A 19,241-nucleotide genomic window follows, 5' to 3' on the forward strand; every position below is an offset into this window, starting at 1 on the left:
GTTGATGATTACAAAAAGAAGATACACCATTTTAATGAGTGAGCTACGGTATACGGTGCTTTTTTTCTCAGTCTTTAAACGGAGACCAGCTGTTTCCAGTGGTTATGCTAACATAACTTAAGCTAACGTAAGCTAAGCTAACGTGCTTCTGTCTTACAGCCTCACACACACACACACACACACACACACACACACACACACACACACACTTCAAACTATTACCGCCGTCTGTTGATTAAAACTCCGTCTGAACATTTACTCAAGACGTAGCCGTCACAAATTTGCCCCTGAATCCGATTAACGGGTAAATCCTGATTTACGGTGATATGGAAAGTGGAGCTGCAACTGTTGGGAATTAGTCAATTTGTCATGTTTTGTCCAACCGAGTATCCAGAATTTAAGGATATGTATATTACAGTAATGTTAACAAAAAGGAATTTCTCACATTTAATAACCTGAAAGCATAAAATATTTGGTAATTTTGCTGTAGTTAAAAAGTCTTGAAGTTTCAACTCATGGATCAGTGAACTGATACTTAAAAAAAACAACAACAGCGTAGCAGTGCTAAATTCAGGCACTTAAACGATCCTTACTTTATTTTGTGTGGTAATACAAAAGCATACAGAACTATAGAGGATAGGAGAGAAGATCCCTTTCATTGAATTCCATTAGATCGTACACGTAAAATGACTAATAATTACATACAAGCCTCTTTTCTGTAGCTACATCCACAAGTACCCCAGCCCTCCACCAATAGCATGCATGGTCTCTTTGCTGTAAACGGATCTCAAGAGTTCTTCATACATACAAGGTATTTTGTTGTTAGAAAAAAAACAACAACCGACGGAGATATATGCCATGACACAATAGGTGATAAAGGTTCAAACATACATCACACCAATCGGACCAGAATGAGGGTTACAGTCACGAGTCTATATTGAAACAGAAGTTTTGTCAGACCTGCACTAAAGCATGTTTAGAGACAGACTGCGCATTGCTCAGTATTAAAGAAGGATTAATCTGGGCCCCATCATCTGCATGTACAAAACGATACAGGGGCCTCTTACATAGAAATTATGATGTGACATACAAAACTGAGAGATACGTTTGTATTGCAAGAGGGAAACTTAAAGAGTTGGTTCACCCAAATTACACAATCCATTTTCCTCTCTTACCTCTGTTGTTCTCTATTGGTCTAATCCACAGAACATACTGTTCTGGTGAGGACAATTTCTTCACCAGAAAACCGTTCACGGTAGAATTTTTGGTTAAGTCCCTGGGAAACTCCTGCATGCCATCCTGCTTTTTCTTTTTTTTTTTAGTGCTGTTGTAAGCCCTCATCGCTACAGGATTGAAGCAGATGTCTCAAATCTTAAAGGTGATCAAAACTACCTGCAAGCCTTGATACCACTAGTGTTATCTAAGAATATATATATATATATATATATATATATATATATATATATATATATATATATCTATCTTTTATATATAATTTGGGTGAATTGTCCCTTCTTGTGTGGGGTGTCCACAGAGATCCCAATCTGAACAGACTCAATCACTGTCTCCCCTCATGTCTTCAGAGTCACACTTAAAAATAAGAGACGTGTTTTTTTTCTCAAATAAAGGCAGCGGAATGATTTTAAAGTAGTCATCATCAATAGAGAGATCAATAACTGTAGAGAAAATAAGTGCGATCTTTTTCTTTACCATCGATGCTAAGGTTCATTACTCACAATCGCATTTTCACAAGTGGGTTACTCAACTAAAGAAAAATCCCTATAAATACTTTCCTACGACTGTGCAAAAAGCGTTGATAAATGGCAGGCAAATCCGAGCATCGATTAGCGACATAAATAAAAATGGAAGACTAATCTCGTTTCATGATCACAGAATGGACCCTTGCAACAACAACAAAAAAAGCGGCCTAATAAGATAAAATGTTTTCTTGACTACGCACAGCTCACTCTCGATGATGCAGGGACTAAACTAAAAGCGTCGATGTCGGTCCTCTCTCTCCTCAAAAAAAAATAAAATGCGATGAGTAGGAAATTAATTTAACGACGAGACAAGAGGGAAATAGGTCAAACATTCAGGTATTGTGTTCTAACAGTAGCCCCAAGCATGAACCCCCAACAAGGGTGGGAATGAGTAGGTGGAAGCAGGAGACCCTGCGTTGAGTGCAAAGAGCATCAATAGCTCGCTATCCTTTATCCTTGCATAAGCATGGGGAAAAGTATGGAGACCAGGGTTTGATTCTGGCCAGGTCTTGTAACGTAGAGATGAGGTTTTGTTAGTGTAGAAGGGATACTTGAGTCAAAATCTTCATATTCACCATGACTGCTGCTTTCACCCACTTCGCTCTTTGATGCCGTCAAACATCAACAGAGGCCCAGCTGTTCGTAGAGTCAGTGTTCAGAAGTGCATCCAGCCTCATTATGGCAGATCACTTCACCTCACTGTGCAAAAGCAGCCAGTCGTTTTTCATTTAGAGACTTTCCCGGCCGACCACGTTACTTGGTGAACCCCACCACCTATCAGATTGCACTGGGTTAATATGCCCCCCCCCCCCGCCAAAAAAATCCTCCGGAATAGATGTACAGTACAAACAGGCTCCCCAACCAAAATAGATTGTCTCATTAAAATGAAGTCTGTCTGATTAAGTGAAGTCCTTCAACCAATTAAATAACACAGACCATAGCCAGATCTTCCAGTCCAACCAACCAGGCATTTTCATTTAGTAAATGCGGCCACGACAGCCCACATGAGTTCATTGGCGCTGGGCTTCGTGCACTCTTTCTCCGGCTCCAGCTCCAGCAGGGTGTGCACTCTCTTCATGCCCAGGTCGTAGTGTTCGTCTTGGAGTGGGGCGAAGGCATTCTCGAGGACGTCGGATGAGTGGGCCAGAAGGATCAGAGCCAGGATCCGCTTGTCCATCCGGTGAGGGTCGTTGACCCATTTCTCCAAAACAGATTCCTGGACTCTCTTGACGAGGCGCTGCAGGCAACAACAGGGGCATATGCAGATCAGATACGTATGCCATAGCTGTAAAAAGCTGCTGACATTTAAGCTGAAATTGACTGTTAACTAGGGCTGAACGATTTGGGGAAAATATCGAATCGCGATTTTCTTTAACATATATTGCGATTTGATTTGCGATTATAATTAACGCACGCGCAAACACACACACACAGACAGAGATGCGTTGAAGAGGAGAAGGGGAGAGAGCTCTCTCTCTGTTAGCAGTCTGTCTCTTTAACAAGGGAATAGTCGTGGTGTTCGTCACCTCACTGTGCCACGTGAGACATTTTCATACGGATTAACAGTCTCAAAAAACTCTTGTGTGGTTCTGTGTTCGTCACTACTTTCACTGACTTGTTGGCCGTACACTCGTCATGTAGCCGCTGTGACGCTGTGCCAAGCGCTGATACATGTTGGTGGTGTTGCCCCGTGAAGTAGCAACGGTAGCACGGAATGTTCTGCACAACACCTTACGCTGCGCAGCATCGTCCTTTTTAAAACCGACGTGCTGTTCCTCTTCGAGACTAAAGTCTCTGCTGTATCAGTTTCCAGCTGTCCTGTCGAGCTTGAGGACATTGTGCAGCAGGTTAGTGCAGCGTGACTGATGCTTGTTCTTGGAACCGAGTGCTCAACTCGCTCGCGTATCACGTGACCCGTGTAATCGCGTCCCTTGCGGTTAGAAAATCGCATTTTATCATATTGCGATATTATCGCAAATGCAATTAATCGTTCAGCCTGATTGTTAACCTCATAAAAAGCTGAATTCACACGAACGCAGGCGGTTTCCACAAAAATAATACAGATTTTAATTTCAGCTGTTTTTCTTCCTGTACCTGAAAAAGCTTATCTGTGATCTCATTACCTGTTTAATGGTGTTGTTGGTGAGCGGATGTGTGGTCATGTCAAAAAGCAGGAAGTTCTGTTTCTCCGTGGTGAGGACACCTTTCTCCACCAGGTTTTTAGCCAGACGCTCTCGAACATTTCTCAGCTGGTAGTGCAGCTTCAGGGGATTCCAGGTCTCTCCTGAAAGACGACAGGGGATTAAACTCTTACTGAGTATGTCGGTGTTGTTTTATCACTTTAAATGTTTGAGTTGGTGTAGAAAAAAAAGTAGAGATGACATGAAACATTTCTATTCTGTTGTCGCCAAGTTATTATTACATTTCAGGGAGTGGGGTTGATAAAGCTCACAAACTGTCATATTATCAATGCATATTAGCATGTTTTTAACTTAAAAACTATCAATTAATCAAAGTAGACTGATAACTCTGGACTATTTTCATTATCGATTCATGTTCCAGTGATTTCTCAATTGAGTGAATTGATCAATGAAGTGTAAGAAAATCATTAAAAATGCCTAAAAAAATGCCTCGAAGGTGACATCTTCAGATGTCTTGTTTTATCCCTCCTACCAAAAAGAAACAAAAAAACCCAAAGATATTTGGTTTAATGTCATGTAGGACAAAAACCAACAACAAATCATGATTGTATGATTGTCAAGAAAGTCATCAATTGATTTTTTGTCGGTCCACCAATCGACTTACCGGTGCAGCTTTTAGATATTATGAAAACAGGTCACGTGTCCAACAAGTGAAACAGTGAGTAGATTATTGCAAGCTTTGCTTAACAAACCGGGCAGTGTTTATCTCACCACTCAGCAGCTCTATCCAGCTCTGGACCGTCTCTGGTGGCTGGGTCTCTTTAATGTGCTTCAAGGCCTCATCCAGTAGCACATCTCCCGTCGGGGCATCTGACTTGCAGATCACCTTGACAAACATTTGGAAAAATATTTGAACTGGGATGGTTGTTAACGCCCATTTTTTTTTACCTAGACTCAAATCCCGTGTCAACAGGAATCACTATGCATTGTCGGGTACAGTGTGGGCTAGTTTAGTGACGGTGTCTTGGCGAACAGCAACCCCCATCCTTTTTACTCATGAGCACTATCATGCGTCTTGTGCTGTAGGAGAACACTTTGGCAGGGGAGACTGAACACAGGTCCATGCTGTATTTCTTTCCTCTGAACACCTGCTGCGGTGCGTGATGGAATCAGATCTTTCTTCAGGTTTTTAAAAAAAAAAAGGAAAGATGATTTTTTGGGGCTTTTTTCCACCTTTCATTTGACAGGACAGCTAGGTGAGAAAGGGGAAGACATGCAGGGAATCGTCACAGGTCGAACCCTGGACCTCTGCTTCTCGAAGTATATGTGTGCCTGCTCTATCCACTGAGCCAGCCCGGCCACTCTTGGGTCATGTTTTAATCCAGACTGTATTTGATAGGAAGGAGCGCGGAGTCTACTCTGATCTTTGATGTAAGAAAAGCAGTGGACAAGCACTCTGTCATGAGACAAAGTCAAAACTTTTGTATATAATGCTGTTAGGATCAAAATATACCTAAAGGCATAGTCCAGTGATTTTGAAGCCGGGTTGTATGAGCAACTTATTCATAGTTAATATGTTACCTTATGGAGCTGGTGATCAGCGATGTCATTTAGCGGAGATTCGAGGGGAAATGGAAGTAGAGCTAGTCTCCGTACAAGTCTCCCTTTAAAGCCCCAAGCCTCCTAATTTGCCAATCCCAGACTAAAATTCATTCAATTATTGAATTTCAGCTATTATTGCATTAAGTACACATCAATCTCCTCGGGGTTGTAGCCGTGGACGTGATTATATAACGTGGATACCGGTGGGCGGTGGATCCATTAAAGCGTTACCTTGAACGACGCGTCTGAATGGATCCATGGATCTCGTTTTGAAGATCAGAAAGGGGATCATAAGAGAGCGGTCGCTGAGAGCTGACACAGGTGTCTGCCTCTGACATGTGGTGGAGTGGAGAGCATGTGAGAAGGAACGAGTCAAAGGTGTCCCAGTCAGAGGGGCCGACTGCCACCCTGGCCACATCTCACCTTCCTGGACAGCAGGCTCTTCCTCCTCATGCCGCAGGCCTCCAGCTGTAGCCGCCCTCTGAGCGCCAGCTCCACCAGCATGCACCCGCGGAGGCCGGAAGAAATGCAGTCGTTCCAGAAGGAGGTGTAGCCCTGGGAGAGGAGGAGGGGAGAGGAGGAAGGAAGGAAAAGAGAGACAGAGCCCAACACACAGGTACGGAGCGTGTTTACTTAGCTGACGTGTAGTTCGGTCTGGGTGTGAGCGGCGAGAGTTGTCGAACCGGACGTCTCTCGTCGCTGCCGGCGAGTTGTCAAGAGAACCGCACAGGTCCCGCACAGGACCCGCACAGGTCCCGCACAGGACCCGCACAGGTCCCGCACAGGTCCCGCACAGGTCCCGGAGCGACGCCGCTGAGCCCGCTACCGTCGAATAACTCCCCACTGTGAGCCGCCACCCATGAGCAGCGAGCCGCCATGAGCTGTTAGATACGGTCGGGAACCGGCGATCGTTCGCTAACTGGCTTCACATTAAAACACCTTTCAACCGGCAAACTTTCTTCTTCTTCTTCTTCTTCTTCCAACAAACTCAAACGAACCGCCGCCGGTACAGAACTAAGTTAGCTTCGCTGGCGGCGCAGCGCGCACGACCGTGTTAGCTAACGCCGAAGTTGCCCAAGTGAAAAGACAAGCCCGCACCTCTCGATCCTTGAGGCCCAGCAGCAGCACTTCCTCCATCAGGGTGAGCCGGGTTTCCTTCGAGTCCGTCTTGTCGTCCTCCTCCTCCTCCCCGCGGCGCACCTCCTCCTCCTCGCCGCCGGACTCCTTCTCCTTGTCGGCGGCGGCGCTGCGAATGGCCTCGGTCCGCCGCTGGACGAGGCCCGAGGTCCTCTGCGAGAGCGCGTTCATAGCGGCGGCTGCAGATCGGTCAGATGCGGAGAGAAGCGCCTACCTCGACCTTCAGGGAAGCCAGACGGCATGTAAACCCGGGGGGGGGGGTCGAAGGTGAGGACGGTGAAACGGTGGAGCGATCGAGTGAAGGCGGCCGCTCGCGTTAAGCCCTGCTCGGGATTCCTGCTCCGGCTCTGGCCACTTCCTGATCCAACATGGTGGCGGTGTCAGTGACGTCGGATGTGGCCTGAACCAGGTCTGAACTGAGCCGTGAACGCCTCTCACGTGTTGCCTTCCGGGTAATCGGAAACTGGAAAACTGCGATTTTTACAATTATTTATTTGCGATGTAAATACAACCGCAGAAGCAAACATACAGTTAAAAAAGCAAGCCATTCTAAATATTAACAGAACATAAAATAGAATAAATGAATAATAATAATTGTGGCATGTGGCAAAGTAGGGCACACTCTTATTGCTGATGATAAAACAATGTTGCCCCTTGTTGTATACACTATTCCCATGGCCAATTTTGTTAAGTATGCAAAATATAGTATTTATGTATTTTTAGGACAGCATTATATCCACAAAAAATACAACGGATAAACAGCACAAACCAGCATTATTTAAAAAACCAAGGACATTATGCATCGCAGAGTGAGAACACTAGGTGGCAGCATGTGTATGAGCTACGAGATGACTAGTGTGCTGATAGTGTCCCCCTCCTTTCTCTCCCCTGTTCCTGGAAATTTATGCTGCTACAGGTTCAGTGTAATATAGGGCAAATAAAAGTGGCCAACAGTCCCTACCTTCCTTCCAACCTACCTTGAAAAAAGGAGCACAAATGTACCTACGAGAATCCGTGCTGTTTTAGAAGCAAAGGGGTGCTCAATCCAAATATTGAATTAGCCTTTTTCTTTGCATAGTAATGTTTATCAGCCAAGCTGCGAGGCTGCAGTTGACCTTAACTTCTGTATGTCATGTTACTGCCACTTCATCATTGGCAGACGTCCACAGTTGAAGACAATGTGGCAAATAAACTCCCAAATGCCCTCCACTTGACCTTACTCTTCTTCCATCTCCTCCTCTCCTGACCCATCTCCATCTTGTCCAAATTACATTGGGATTTCAGGGAGGATTAGTTTTGTAGGACGGGAGGAAAGAAGAAGTGGCGAGCTTAAGGCAAAACCCATGAACACAATTGTCTTTTTTCCTTGTTATGGCAGCAAAGGCACAGGTGTAAATAATAATACTGGAGAGCCAACATTCATCAAAACCAGAGCCCTTGGAACTGAAACCAATAAATTCAGAGCAGCTATTATACATTTCATACACACACGTTTGTGACATATCTTTCCCCCTGCTATTACATCAAATGTCTTCCATCAAGGAGGTCGTTCTACACACCACAAGAGACAAAAGTCCCAGCTATGCTTATACCATGCCCATTGATAAAAACATCATCACATTTTGAAGTTGTTTGGTTGTGTTCCACCACCAAAACTAGAACATGGGAAAAACAATTGACATTTCATTGACAACAAAATGTGAATATGTGAAGCCATATTTATATATAGACTGGATGAATCTTTGAAAAGAACAACAAAATCACGTTAAATGAGGTCAAAGAAAATATTGAATAACCCGTACAGGTAGTGAAAGGTCCTTGTAAAAATGAGTATTGTCCTCTTTATTTTGACCGTCTCTATCATCAAGTTATCATGCTTGTAATACCAGTGGTTAATGTCGTCTTTCATGCCTGTAAACATCACAGGAGTCCTCGTACTGCACGTGCTGCTTTCCTGCAGAAAATCTATAAATCTGAAACTACATATCATGATTACTGTATGTGTCCTGCATGTCTATCTTAAATGCAATTCTTTTCTAAAATTGCGCATCACGCATTTTCCATCTGTTGACTAGATTTTCACTATAGCAAAGGAATGTGTCATGTAGTTCTACAAAAAAACTACAATAATGCACAAAAACCTCTTCCAACAGGGAATTCTAACTGAAAATATTAGGGCCAACATAACAAAGTTTGTTCAGTGATATTTGTTTATCACAACAATGACTCTCAGTTGTCGAATGTGATTCTGCTTTTGAATATGTTGTGTTGCTGCTGTGAGCAGTCAGCCTGCATTCAGTCTGTCGGTGAGGAGGAATCCCTCTGGAGACGCAACTGTCCTTGTATGGTCAGTTGTGTCAGGTATCGGGGCTCAATCCCATCCAGATGTGAAACATTTACAGACATTAAGAGAGCAGTGTGCACTGGGAACTTCTTCTGATCATTCAATTTTATACTCTCTCCACTGGCTCCCAGTTCCATTCAGAATCGATTTTAAGGTTTAAATTGTTTTCTTTTAAAGCCATTAATGGTCTGGCCCCATCGTATTTGTCAGAGACCCCCCCCCCCCCCCCCCCCCCAAGTACACCAGAGCGTTGCGGTCTTCCGGTAGACTTGTTTTAGAAGTCCCAAGGTCGAGGTATAAAAAGTGGGGTGATCGGGCCTTTCACTGTTGCTGCTACAAAACTCTGGAACAAATTACCTCCCGGCTGGTGTTCAATCTCTGACTTGGCACTTTTTAAATCCCACCTTAAAACGTTTTTAATTTAGATTGGCTTTTAATACTTAGCACTGTGACACTTTCCCTTTTTATGTACCTTTGTCGGATTTATTGTTTGTTTTATTCTATTTTATGTTATTTCTTGATGTAAAGCACTTTGGTTACCCGGTGGTTGCTGTAAAGCGCTATATAAGTAAATGTTGATTGATTGATTGATTCTCTATTTCCCCAAATATCAGAGAGCAAGCCACACTCATGCAATGGTTTTGGATTTTTACAGCACATCCAAGCTTAGTTTTAAACCTGACGGGAATGGAAAGAATTAAACAAAGCTCTGGGGAGTAAACATTTTCAACAAGACTGATTATTAGGTTATGAGGGGTTAAATTAAGTAATCACCCCTGCTGATTAGGCCGTGCTGTTAAAAGTTTGCGGTGTGATGTTTCTGTTTCCGTCAAGTTGAGTGCAATCATTATCACTTCCTGCGGGGTAATGAATAAAGTAGACAATTTGTGGCTCTTCTCTGCTCCGTGTTGCCAGCGCGTTTCATATAGTCAGTTCAGTTTTACCATTCAGTTCAGGGTAACCTGTCTCACAAAGCTGGATATCAGCTGTAAAGCCTGGGATTTTGAGAACCCACAATAGAGCGCATTCACTTGAAGGAAACGAGCTTTGTGGTTAATAGCTTATCTCATTCAGCAACAGTAGAAGAAGACGAAGGAGGAGAGAGGATTAAATCAGCGATGGGAGGAAAAGGTTGATTCCCTGTGGGGAAACGAGGCCACTGCAGGAGAGAACAGTGTTTCATTGAGGTTAAAGATGCAGCTATCAACAATAAATAAGCTGTGGATAATATATTTGTGCTTTTTAAATATATAGTATCAAGTAGCTTAGTGTGTTGGAGAGTGCAGACGAAGGAGGGATGCGGAAATGGACATGGCCTTTTTTTTTTACAGCCGCCTCCAAATTTGGTATGAAAATTTGGCATCCGTAAGGCCTCCAATATATCTTAGACTTAGCTGAATCCTGGGGTGGCCCATGTCTGCTATTTAGTAGAAGGTTTATTGGGAGGGGGGGGGGGATTAGAGGGTGAATTTATTTAATTAGTGTGAAAACTTTTTGGTAGCTACGGAGCCCCTCAAGTTCTGTTGGGCAATATTTATGTTAGATAATTAACTAAAATAACATCAAGTTTTAAAAAGCCTTTTGACACTTCAAACCTGCTTATCATTTAAGGGTATCATTTTTATTCAGACTGGGATCCTATGACTCCACTTTTCTTCTCAGCTCAGCGGTGAGGAGGTCAGTCGCCAAACGTTTAGCCCCGTAATCCTGAACCAAAACTGCCCTCGTGGGTTTGTTTTGTAGCATTAATGGTGGCAGCAGAGCTCAGTTTGAACCCGAGCGTCAGCAAACATAGCTAACCCAATAATCTTCTGTGCTTTGCGAGGCCCCGAGAGATTTCTGTTCAAAATAAACCAAGGCTTTGTTTTTTACCGTTGCGGTAGATACACTGTATATCAACTACAGTGCATACGGTGCATGCCTGTGATGCCTTATTCAAGCATGTCTTGCTTTAGATAAGCCCACTATAAATAGTTATTCCCCCTTTTTTTTCTTCTAATGCACTATTTTATTGTTTTGCAATCAAAAATGATCAATTAGTATTATCCAGTAATATATATTATCGTGAAATTACTTTTGGTACTTTAAGTAGATATTTTTATGCGAATACTTTCATACTTCCAACTGAAATTGTGAATAAATGACTTCTTTCAAAGAATTGCTGCATTGTATTTTTATACAAGTTCAAGTTCCTCATTGGAAAAAAAAAAACACATTCAAAAGTCATTAGCCCAAAATTTTGTAGCATAAAATGAAAAAAAGTATTTTTACGAGCAAGCGAGCACATTAGTTTGTCCTCCCTGACTGCAATGTATAGGGAATCTATGAAGTCACAGCTTGCGCTAAAAAAAAGGTATTAAATCATCTTTACTTTGTCATCCCAGATTAACTCTGCCAAGAAAGTCATAACACATCAGACAAAGGCTACAAGTAACAAACACTGCCTTCTTGTCTGACGTTAAGGAGCCCTTAAGTATGGCCCTGAAAATTCCTTGGAGAGATGATTCCCCAGACAGTTGGAAATATGCTCTGTGTAAACAACCATCTCTGCGACCACCACGGCCAAGACAGTCCACCGACACTGACCATGTAGGTAGCATATTTGCACACAGTCCAAGATGACAAGATGCACAAGCATTAGCGCATCTGGCCTGGAAAAAGTCTAATAGCAAACGTCCTCATGCTAAAGTCTGTGCATATGTAAAGGAAACCTAAAACTGCATAGACGGGTTTTATATTCGGAGCAGAATTAATGTTATCATATTAAAACACTGAACACAAATTTGTGGCTTTCAATTAAAGCATGGAAACTAGCAGAAGTTGTCTCGACCTTTTAAATATGTAAACACAACTCTGGACATAAATCTTTCCTGACATATCAGCTCATCAGCTGCTGCCCCACTGACACTATCAATAAACCTTGGGGTTCCTGTGAAGCCTGCCAGAGATCCATGGTTTCAAATGGCCCGAATTAAACATCTGTATTTTTCACTTTGTACATTTTTGCTCACTGATCCTGCAGTTCTGCTCTTGACAAGAAGCCTAAATCACTCCCCAGAGCTTTAAAGGAGGCCACACTCAGGCCCATATTGGAGCCATTTCCTGTCCCTGGAGTGGGCAAAGGGTTGACCCTTAGTGCCCCATCTATATAAATGCACAAGAACATGCTCACATACACACATGCACACACTCTTTTAAGACAACACCCCCACTGAGGGAACTAGGGGAGTCACTTACCATTGCGCCGCTGTAAGTGAATTACAGAATCTCTCAATTGCCTGCTACACTGCATTTCACTGGAGAATAATGGCTGAGAAAATATAATTATATTTAATAGCTTGTGATATTCTGAAGCCCCAGCGAATACAAGAAGGCTGAGAAAAAGCAGAATCCCCATTCCGGGCTCGTACGCGGAGGACTCCAAAAGGAAGATCCTTTCAATTTTCTCGCAGCTTGTTAGAATAATAAAGAAATAAGATAGTTAAAGACGCCTGACTTGCGTGGAAATAATTGGAGAATAAAGGGTCACATCTGCAAAATTTCTCTATGGCTGATATTGTTTCTGTGGTTTGGTCTGGTGTTAAATTGAAAAGTAAGTGAAACAGAAGCTCTGTACCATTCGTAGTATGATTGTGACAACAGCAGGTCCAAGGACGTGCTGGCTCTAAGGTCAGGGGGGCTAAAAAAGGCTGTATGCCACACACACACACACACACACACACACACACACACACACACACACACACACACACACACACACACTCACAGCCAACAGTAAAGAGACTAAAACAAAAAAGAGAGTGAAAGGGAAAGAATAATGAGCGAAAATAATATCTGTTTTAACATCTGCTCCGGCTAGGCACAATTACGGGAAGTGCTTTGCCTTCGCCCCATTCACAGTGACATGAACAATAAACATAACAGTGAGGCAATACATCCATGATGTATAATGCAATTGACCAAAGAATAATTTAACTTCTCCGCAGGGGCTTGAATACATCTATTGAAAGCCTGATATCTAGGACACCGATCAGAAGAGAGTCATATAATCATGTGCACTCAACTGAATAAGCTGTTGTCTCAGATTCAGGTGTGAATCCCCCCCCCCCCCCCCCCCCCCCATAAAACTTGAAAGAATTTGTTTCTCTCTCTTAAACCCTTAAAGGATAAGCGGTATAGATAATGGATGAATTGATGGACGGTCTTTTCTTTTTAGATGTCTTCATTTACATTTGCGGTTAGCTAGAATCAAATTGTACGCCAATTGGAGGCGTTTAATTAGATTTTTATAATAAAACAATGTGTAAACTATTTGATAGGGGTCACTCATTGGGTTGAACGTTACTGTTTATCTGTCTAAACCACAACTTAAATGTTTTAGTTCACTTTGACTGCTCTCGTAGTGTAGTTGTCAGCATACAAAGCTCTAAAGACCGAATGTATGTACAGTACGCTTCCTGCTCAGCACCAAACTGCCTTTCAACATATTTAGCAACGAGCAGGTTAATACGGTGTCACATTTTGCAGCTAAAGCTAGAGAGCCTCATATTCTCCCCAGGAGCTGGTAGAGACCAAAAACAAAGTTGAAAGATGGTGAATATTTTGTGTACAGTATATTAATATTTGCCAGGTGGCCACATGACTATAGAAAAAAATTATGTTGTTCTTGAACTACTTGATATGAACGTAACAGGAACGCCAGCAGAGCAGAGCAGAAGTGTTACCCAGTAATGTGCATTGTAGGGCAATAGGTCTTTACACAGCTTAAGTTTCAGTTTTAGCTTAAACATTTGTCCCTTTGTCGTAATGAACAAGCTTAATGTTATTTTTTAAAAACCAAAAATTGACAAGGTTCTATTTCTATTTAGCCTCCAATTTTTTGTGATCCTCCCTTTCCTCTGTTCCCCTCGGTAGATTTCTGCAGGAAGCCTAAAACAATGGGACCACCAGAGGTTCTGAAACCAGCTGTAAGAAACTGTACACACACACACACACACAAACACACGCACACACACACACACACACACACATGCACAGACACCCACCTGCAAAGACACCCACATTTACAGTGTGCACAGAGAAAGTCAGCACGCAGCCATCCGTTAACTTGAACATTAAATAGAACCTCCAACTGTTTACATGATAAAACCTCTGGCTTGACAGTTGACCAACTGCTGCTCAGTGAGAAGACTTCTGATTAGCTCAGGGGGGCTGCGAACAGCTGATGAGCCAGCAGCACAGCGGACCTCATGCTTAACGTTTAGTTTATTTGCTCAGCAGGACTGATTGAGTAGTCCAGGCATCAACCAGCCGTGCAAAATTACTTAATGAAGTAATTTACTAAAATATTGTATATAGGTACAATTTTGAGGTATTTGTTCATTATTTGAGTACTTCCTTTTTATGCTATTTCATACCCCACTACATTTTAGAGGGAAATACTCTTTTACTCCACTAAACTTACCTGACATATTGTTTGACGATATCTACACGTTTCTTTTAAGGTAAGCATGTTGTAAGGTTGTACATAAAAAAAGATTTGTTCATTTCATACAACATCACAAGCTCCTACTGTACAGACTAAACTACAACAACAGTGTGTAGTTAACTCCAGCTTTTATCACCTACAACAATAAAAATGCCACTTCACATATGCATGTTATATGCAACTAGAGCTGCAATGATTAGTCAATTAATTGATGAGTTGATCATCAGCAAAATTATCTGCAGCTAATTTGATAACTGATTCATTTTTAGGGTACTATTCCACTTACAAATGGACCAAAAAATGCTGCCTTCGGCCTCTCAAATTTAATAATTTTCATTTTTTCTATGTTTCAACATTTAACATGTAATCTAGAGAAAATTTGACAGATTAATCGATAATGAAAGTAACTGTACATGATATGTATATACATCAATATAACAATATCACTTTCAATGGGACGATTTGTTTGCATGAAAAAGTACTTATTATATTTCCCCAATAATACCTCTTTAACTTTAAGTCTTAAGAGACAGTTGCATTAATACTAAATAAGTAAAAGATCTGAATACTGCTTCCATCACTCGAAAAGGCATGAAGGTGTTGAAAATACCCAGCTTTGCTGCAGATTTTGTCAATACCTGCTAATAATACTACCCAGATGACTTCTTGTGCTGTTCCGCTGTGGTCAGAGGCCAACCGATGTTCACCCCAAAACACGGGATCTGTGGTCCAAAAAGTCAAGTCAACGCGAACATGATGCGGGGGCATGAAGACCTTATGATCTTAATCATCATCTGGTTTCACGGGGGGAGGTAGCACACAGAGGGGTCACACACACACACACACACACACACACACACACACAAGATATTCCCACCGAGTACCGCAGCATATACCTGAGAAGCTGAGTCCATTTGACCCACTTGTGCCCTTCTCTGCTCCTGGATTAATTTTCCTGACAGACTCACACACTAAAACTAAGTCTGTGAAACAGCATGATCCAAGAATTCATAAACACGCTGCTCACAAATTTAAAATCTGCTTTTGGCCAACATAATGTGTTACTTTGACAGTTACAAAATCTGCTGTTTACTGTACTTTTCTGTACTGTACATTTTAAACAGTCACTATAATATTACAATGAAACCATATATAGGAAATAAAACATAAACTACAACCCAAGAAAGTAATCATAAGCTACAACAGAAAGTACTCCATGTCCCTCTATTACATTCAATATAAAGTGTTTTTTTTTATCACACAGTCATGTATAATTCTGTTATCATTAAAACATCAGATAAAGTAATTTATGCTGAAATATTATTGAACTGGTCCAATATACCACAATGTAAATGAAACAATATAAGGATGTAATAGATACATTTTTCCTCCATTTTCAGATGATATCGGAGCCAGTGTCTCTTCCTACACCAGAGCTGTGTGATCAGGTAGATATGATTTATTTTGTCTGTGGTTGTTGAGCCTGAATGGGGTCTGCCCCTCACAAAAGAGTCGCTGGTCGCTGTTATCATTCCCTCTGTCTATTCTGTGCGGGAGGAGATCCCTTCCAGGCATGACCGGGTCATAAGAGATCAGGGAGAAAATCCGGTCCTTGTTCTGCATAGAATTAGATATTTTAAACTGATGCTATAATACAAGGCTTCAGTTGTGTCAGTCTGATCAAGTGGTATCTTGTGAGCTTTTTAGCCGAACTTTTGAAATGCATTTTTACAGAACAAGGGTCTCAGAGTATTTACAGCTGGATTCCCTCACCGGTATAATGAGGTGGATCAATTACAGTGACTCTTAATGGGCATGTTAGTATTGCTTTAAATCAAACTCTTGAGGAGGTTTGTAATATCAGAGGTTTATATGTTTGGTGATTTGCAGAGCTGGTCTACAGAACTCATGATATTTAATCAGCTACACCCTTTCAATCTGTCACTGCCAGCTCCTGTTGATATCACCGCTGGCACTGCGTGAAATTCAATGTGAGCGCCATGAAACTGGAGACCCAACTGTCAATCGCCATCTGTCTGTAATTTTTTAAAGCTTTGCTGCCAGTTGCATATAAGTTACCAACTCAACTGTTCCCAAACAGAGCCTGAGAGTAACATTTAGTACGTTTACAGAGTTTTTAGGTTTCAATCTATTTATAGTTAAAAGTATTCCTGAATAACAACCAGTTCTTCCAGTCAGTGTAAGTCATTACACAGGCACGGAAAAGGAAAAAACAAAACAATAATGGTAGTGGTGTCTTGTTTAAATGCCAGTGTGTACAGAACCAGGGGTGGTTTTCATAAACATATTTTCGACTGTTTTTTTGCCATTGAGTTAGACTAATGCAAGTCAGACAAAAACAAAGATGGACTCATTCTAAGCCAAAACAGTTTGTCGCCTGACCTCCAGGCTGACTCAACATTAAAGACCCATGTTTCCATGGACAGTGTTCTTGAATGAATTCAGCCAGAAGTCAAACCGGCCGCAGTGAATAGAACTGAACGATTTTAAAGTGGTGACTTGGTCAAGACGAGGTTTTGAGTTTGAAAATGATTCAACCAGAATTTACAGAAAATGTCTCTTCCTAAAGACACTGATGGACTTGACAGCTTTGTGCAACAGAGGACTTAAGGCATCTATTGAAAGTCTGACTAAATGTTTTATCCGAGTCAAAATCTCTTTTTGAAACTGTTCCTAGGACCTTGAAACTGAAGCTGCCCAATGGACAACTGTTCTTTTCAGAATCTTTAATGTCCATTTTGTAAATCATGGCAAGCCTGAGAAGGTGGTGGGTGGACTCCTACAGCGACCTATTGTGACTCCACTGTCTACTTTCTGAAATGTCAGTGACTGGGGGGTTCAAAGGTCACTTGTTACCAACCCCTCATGTCTCCTCCCATCTCCGCAATGCTGCCATGTCAGATGTCACACCAAGTAAATTACTACTACCCTGAGCTGAATATGATATCCTGCAATCACAATGGCTGTGTGACGTGCCAGAAATGTGATGTCACACGCTGGAAACAGCTGTGCATGTGTGTGTGTGTGTGCGCGCACACGCACGTGTACATGCCTATTGATGTATGTGTAAGCACGTCTGTCCCCCGGAACAAGAGAGACAAGTCATTATAGCAGTCCAGTCCTCAGTGTCTGATTCTCACAGTATGAAAAGCTTTCATGCAATAACCTTTTTGAGGCAAAAAACTGGTGTGAAACTGCCTGCGGGGAGCGACTGCAGTCTGGTTCTGCCACATATTAATTCTTCCAACAATCCACTGCACTCAGCGAAGCCCCACCAAATTTCCTGTGCACTGACACCAAGGTCTGGGGACAAACTATGACGGAAAGCACATTCCTGTCATTGTTAGCCGGTCAGTCGTACGTGTAGCAAAACTCAGAAACATAATGGCGTCTCACTTTCGACTCCACTTCCACAACAATGGTGCTTTTAGTGTTTTCAGGGGACAAAGGAAGAAACACGCTCGCTGCTGTGGGAGGCTGAAGGTAAGACGCAGGCCTGCCGCTTCGAGCTTAGTGCTACTGTCGGCGGGATGTGACAATGCTGATATGCTGAGGTTAAGCATTGGGCAAAATCAATTTGACCACATTACAGCGCTAGATGAAACACCGGCGGATCGCCGAGGTTTTGAGGATTCATCCAGAGGGGGACATGAATATCTGATGTATCTAACCCACCAAATCTCGATTCAAAGTAGCAGGCAGAGAACCAGTGGCCAGACCAGAAACCGACACTCTGACTCAGTTGTTGTCAGAGTCAAGGGGTCGAGACCCTGCGCCGGCCCTCAGCAGAGAGAGGTGACGCTGCAGGGAGATAGAGCCCCGGGAGGGAGGAGGCTGAAGAGACCTTTAATTGCTGCCCACATGTGTCAGATGGTCGCTTTCAGCCGCCCGGGGGGAGACTGGGGGGGTTCCTTTTGAAGATAGCGTGTCGATTATTCTCACATGCCTCCATGCACTCATCAGAAAATTAGCTTTAGATTTTTAAAAAATGCCAAAAGTTTGTGGCCTTTTGCTGGAAAACAAAAGTTTTACAAGCGAGGCGTGGAGGAAGACTGTGAAAAGTGAGCTTGACTTCCCGATGTGCTCAGAAGAAGCACTGGCAAATACACAGAAAATAATACCACATTGGTTTGCATCTGTTTAAAATATATATATATATATATATATATATATATTATGAGCCATTTCCTGTTTACTCATGACCGTTGCAACATTTGTTATAGACACATTTCAAAGGACAAGTGAACAAAGGAACGTGAAATAGCGAGGAACGTAGGGAGGGCTAAACCCGAGAGATTTCCATTTGCTCTCTTTGCTCTGGTTAATGTTAAAAGTTCAAAACACAGTCAAAACCTGTTCTCATCAAAGAGGAATCAGCAAAGATGGATCTGCTTTATTTCACACTGAGCTGACACGGGACTTTCTTTTTTTTCCTATGAACTTCATCCATGCTTGCGAGCAACCGCCCGCGCTGCCAGTCACTGTGAGAAACGTGTCTCTCTCCTACACAGTCATTGCCTTTAGCGTTTGTTAGAGATTAAAAAACAGAAGCAGAAACAGAAGGTCAGATGAAGTATTGTTCTACAACAGCATAGAGCCAACATGTCCTTATATAGCAACATGCTGCCGTATTACTCCACTCAAGAATAGAGTTCCCCACTGCAGAGACAAACTTAGAAAGCAGAATTGGCTGTTTCGCTCTGTTTTGGTTTTCTTAATAATCTCAATAGAAAAGCAAATTCCTCCTT

At 42.3% G+C, this 19,241-nt stretch overlaps 1 protein-coding gene across 1 annotated transcript; it reads right to left on the reverse strand.

Moving 5' to 3' along the window:
• Nucleotides 1-1,493: 1,493 nt before the first annotated feature.
• LOC118284965 (Golgi phosphoprotein 3-like) lies at nt 1,494-7,025 on the reverse strand. The gene is made up of 5 exons (XM_035608215.2): nt 6,602-7,025; nt 5,927-6,058; nt 4,673-4,787; nt 3,884-4,044; nt 1,494-2,997 (listed from the first exon to the last, which is right to left on the reverse strand). The coding sequence occupies exons 1-5, from the start codon at nt 6,809-6,811 to the stop codon at nt 2,734-2,736; spliced, it is 882 nt and encodes a 293-aa protein (XP_035464108.1). The 5' UTR covers nt 6,812-7,025; the 3' UTR covers nt 1,494-2,733.
• Between the last annotated feature and the right edge of the window lie 12,216 nt (nt 7,026-19,241).

The sequence above is a fragment of the Scophthalmus maximus genome, chromosome 20, assembly GCF_022379125.1.
Source record: "Scophthalmus maximus strain ysfricsl-2021 chromosome 20, ASM2237912v1, whole genome shotgun sequence".
Taxonomy (NCBI): Eukaryota; Metazoa; Chordata; class Actinopteri; order Pleuronectiformes; family Scophthalmidae; genus Scophthalmus; species Scophthalmus maximus.

What these genes read in the sequence shown, in the direction of transcription:
- LOC118284965 (XM_035608215.2), bottom strand. Translation starts at nt 6,811, where the DNA reads ATGAACGCGCTCTCGCAGAGGACCTCGGGCCTCGTCCAGCGGCGGACC. An exon ending in AGAGCCTGCTGTCCAGGAAG is followed by an intron (nt 4,788 to 5,926) that starts GTGAGATGTGGC and finishes ATGTTTGTCAAG; the next exon opens with GTGATCTGCAAGTCAGATGC. An exon ending in CCAACAACACCATTAAACAG is followed by an intron (nt 2,998 to 3,883) that starts GTAATGAGATCA and finishes TGTTGCCTGCAG; the next exon opens with CGCCTCGTCAAGAGAGTCCA.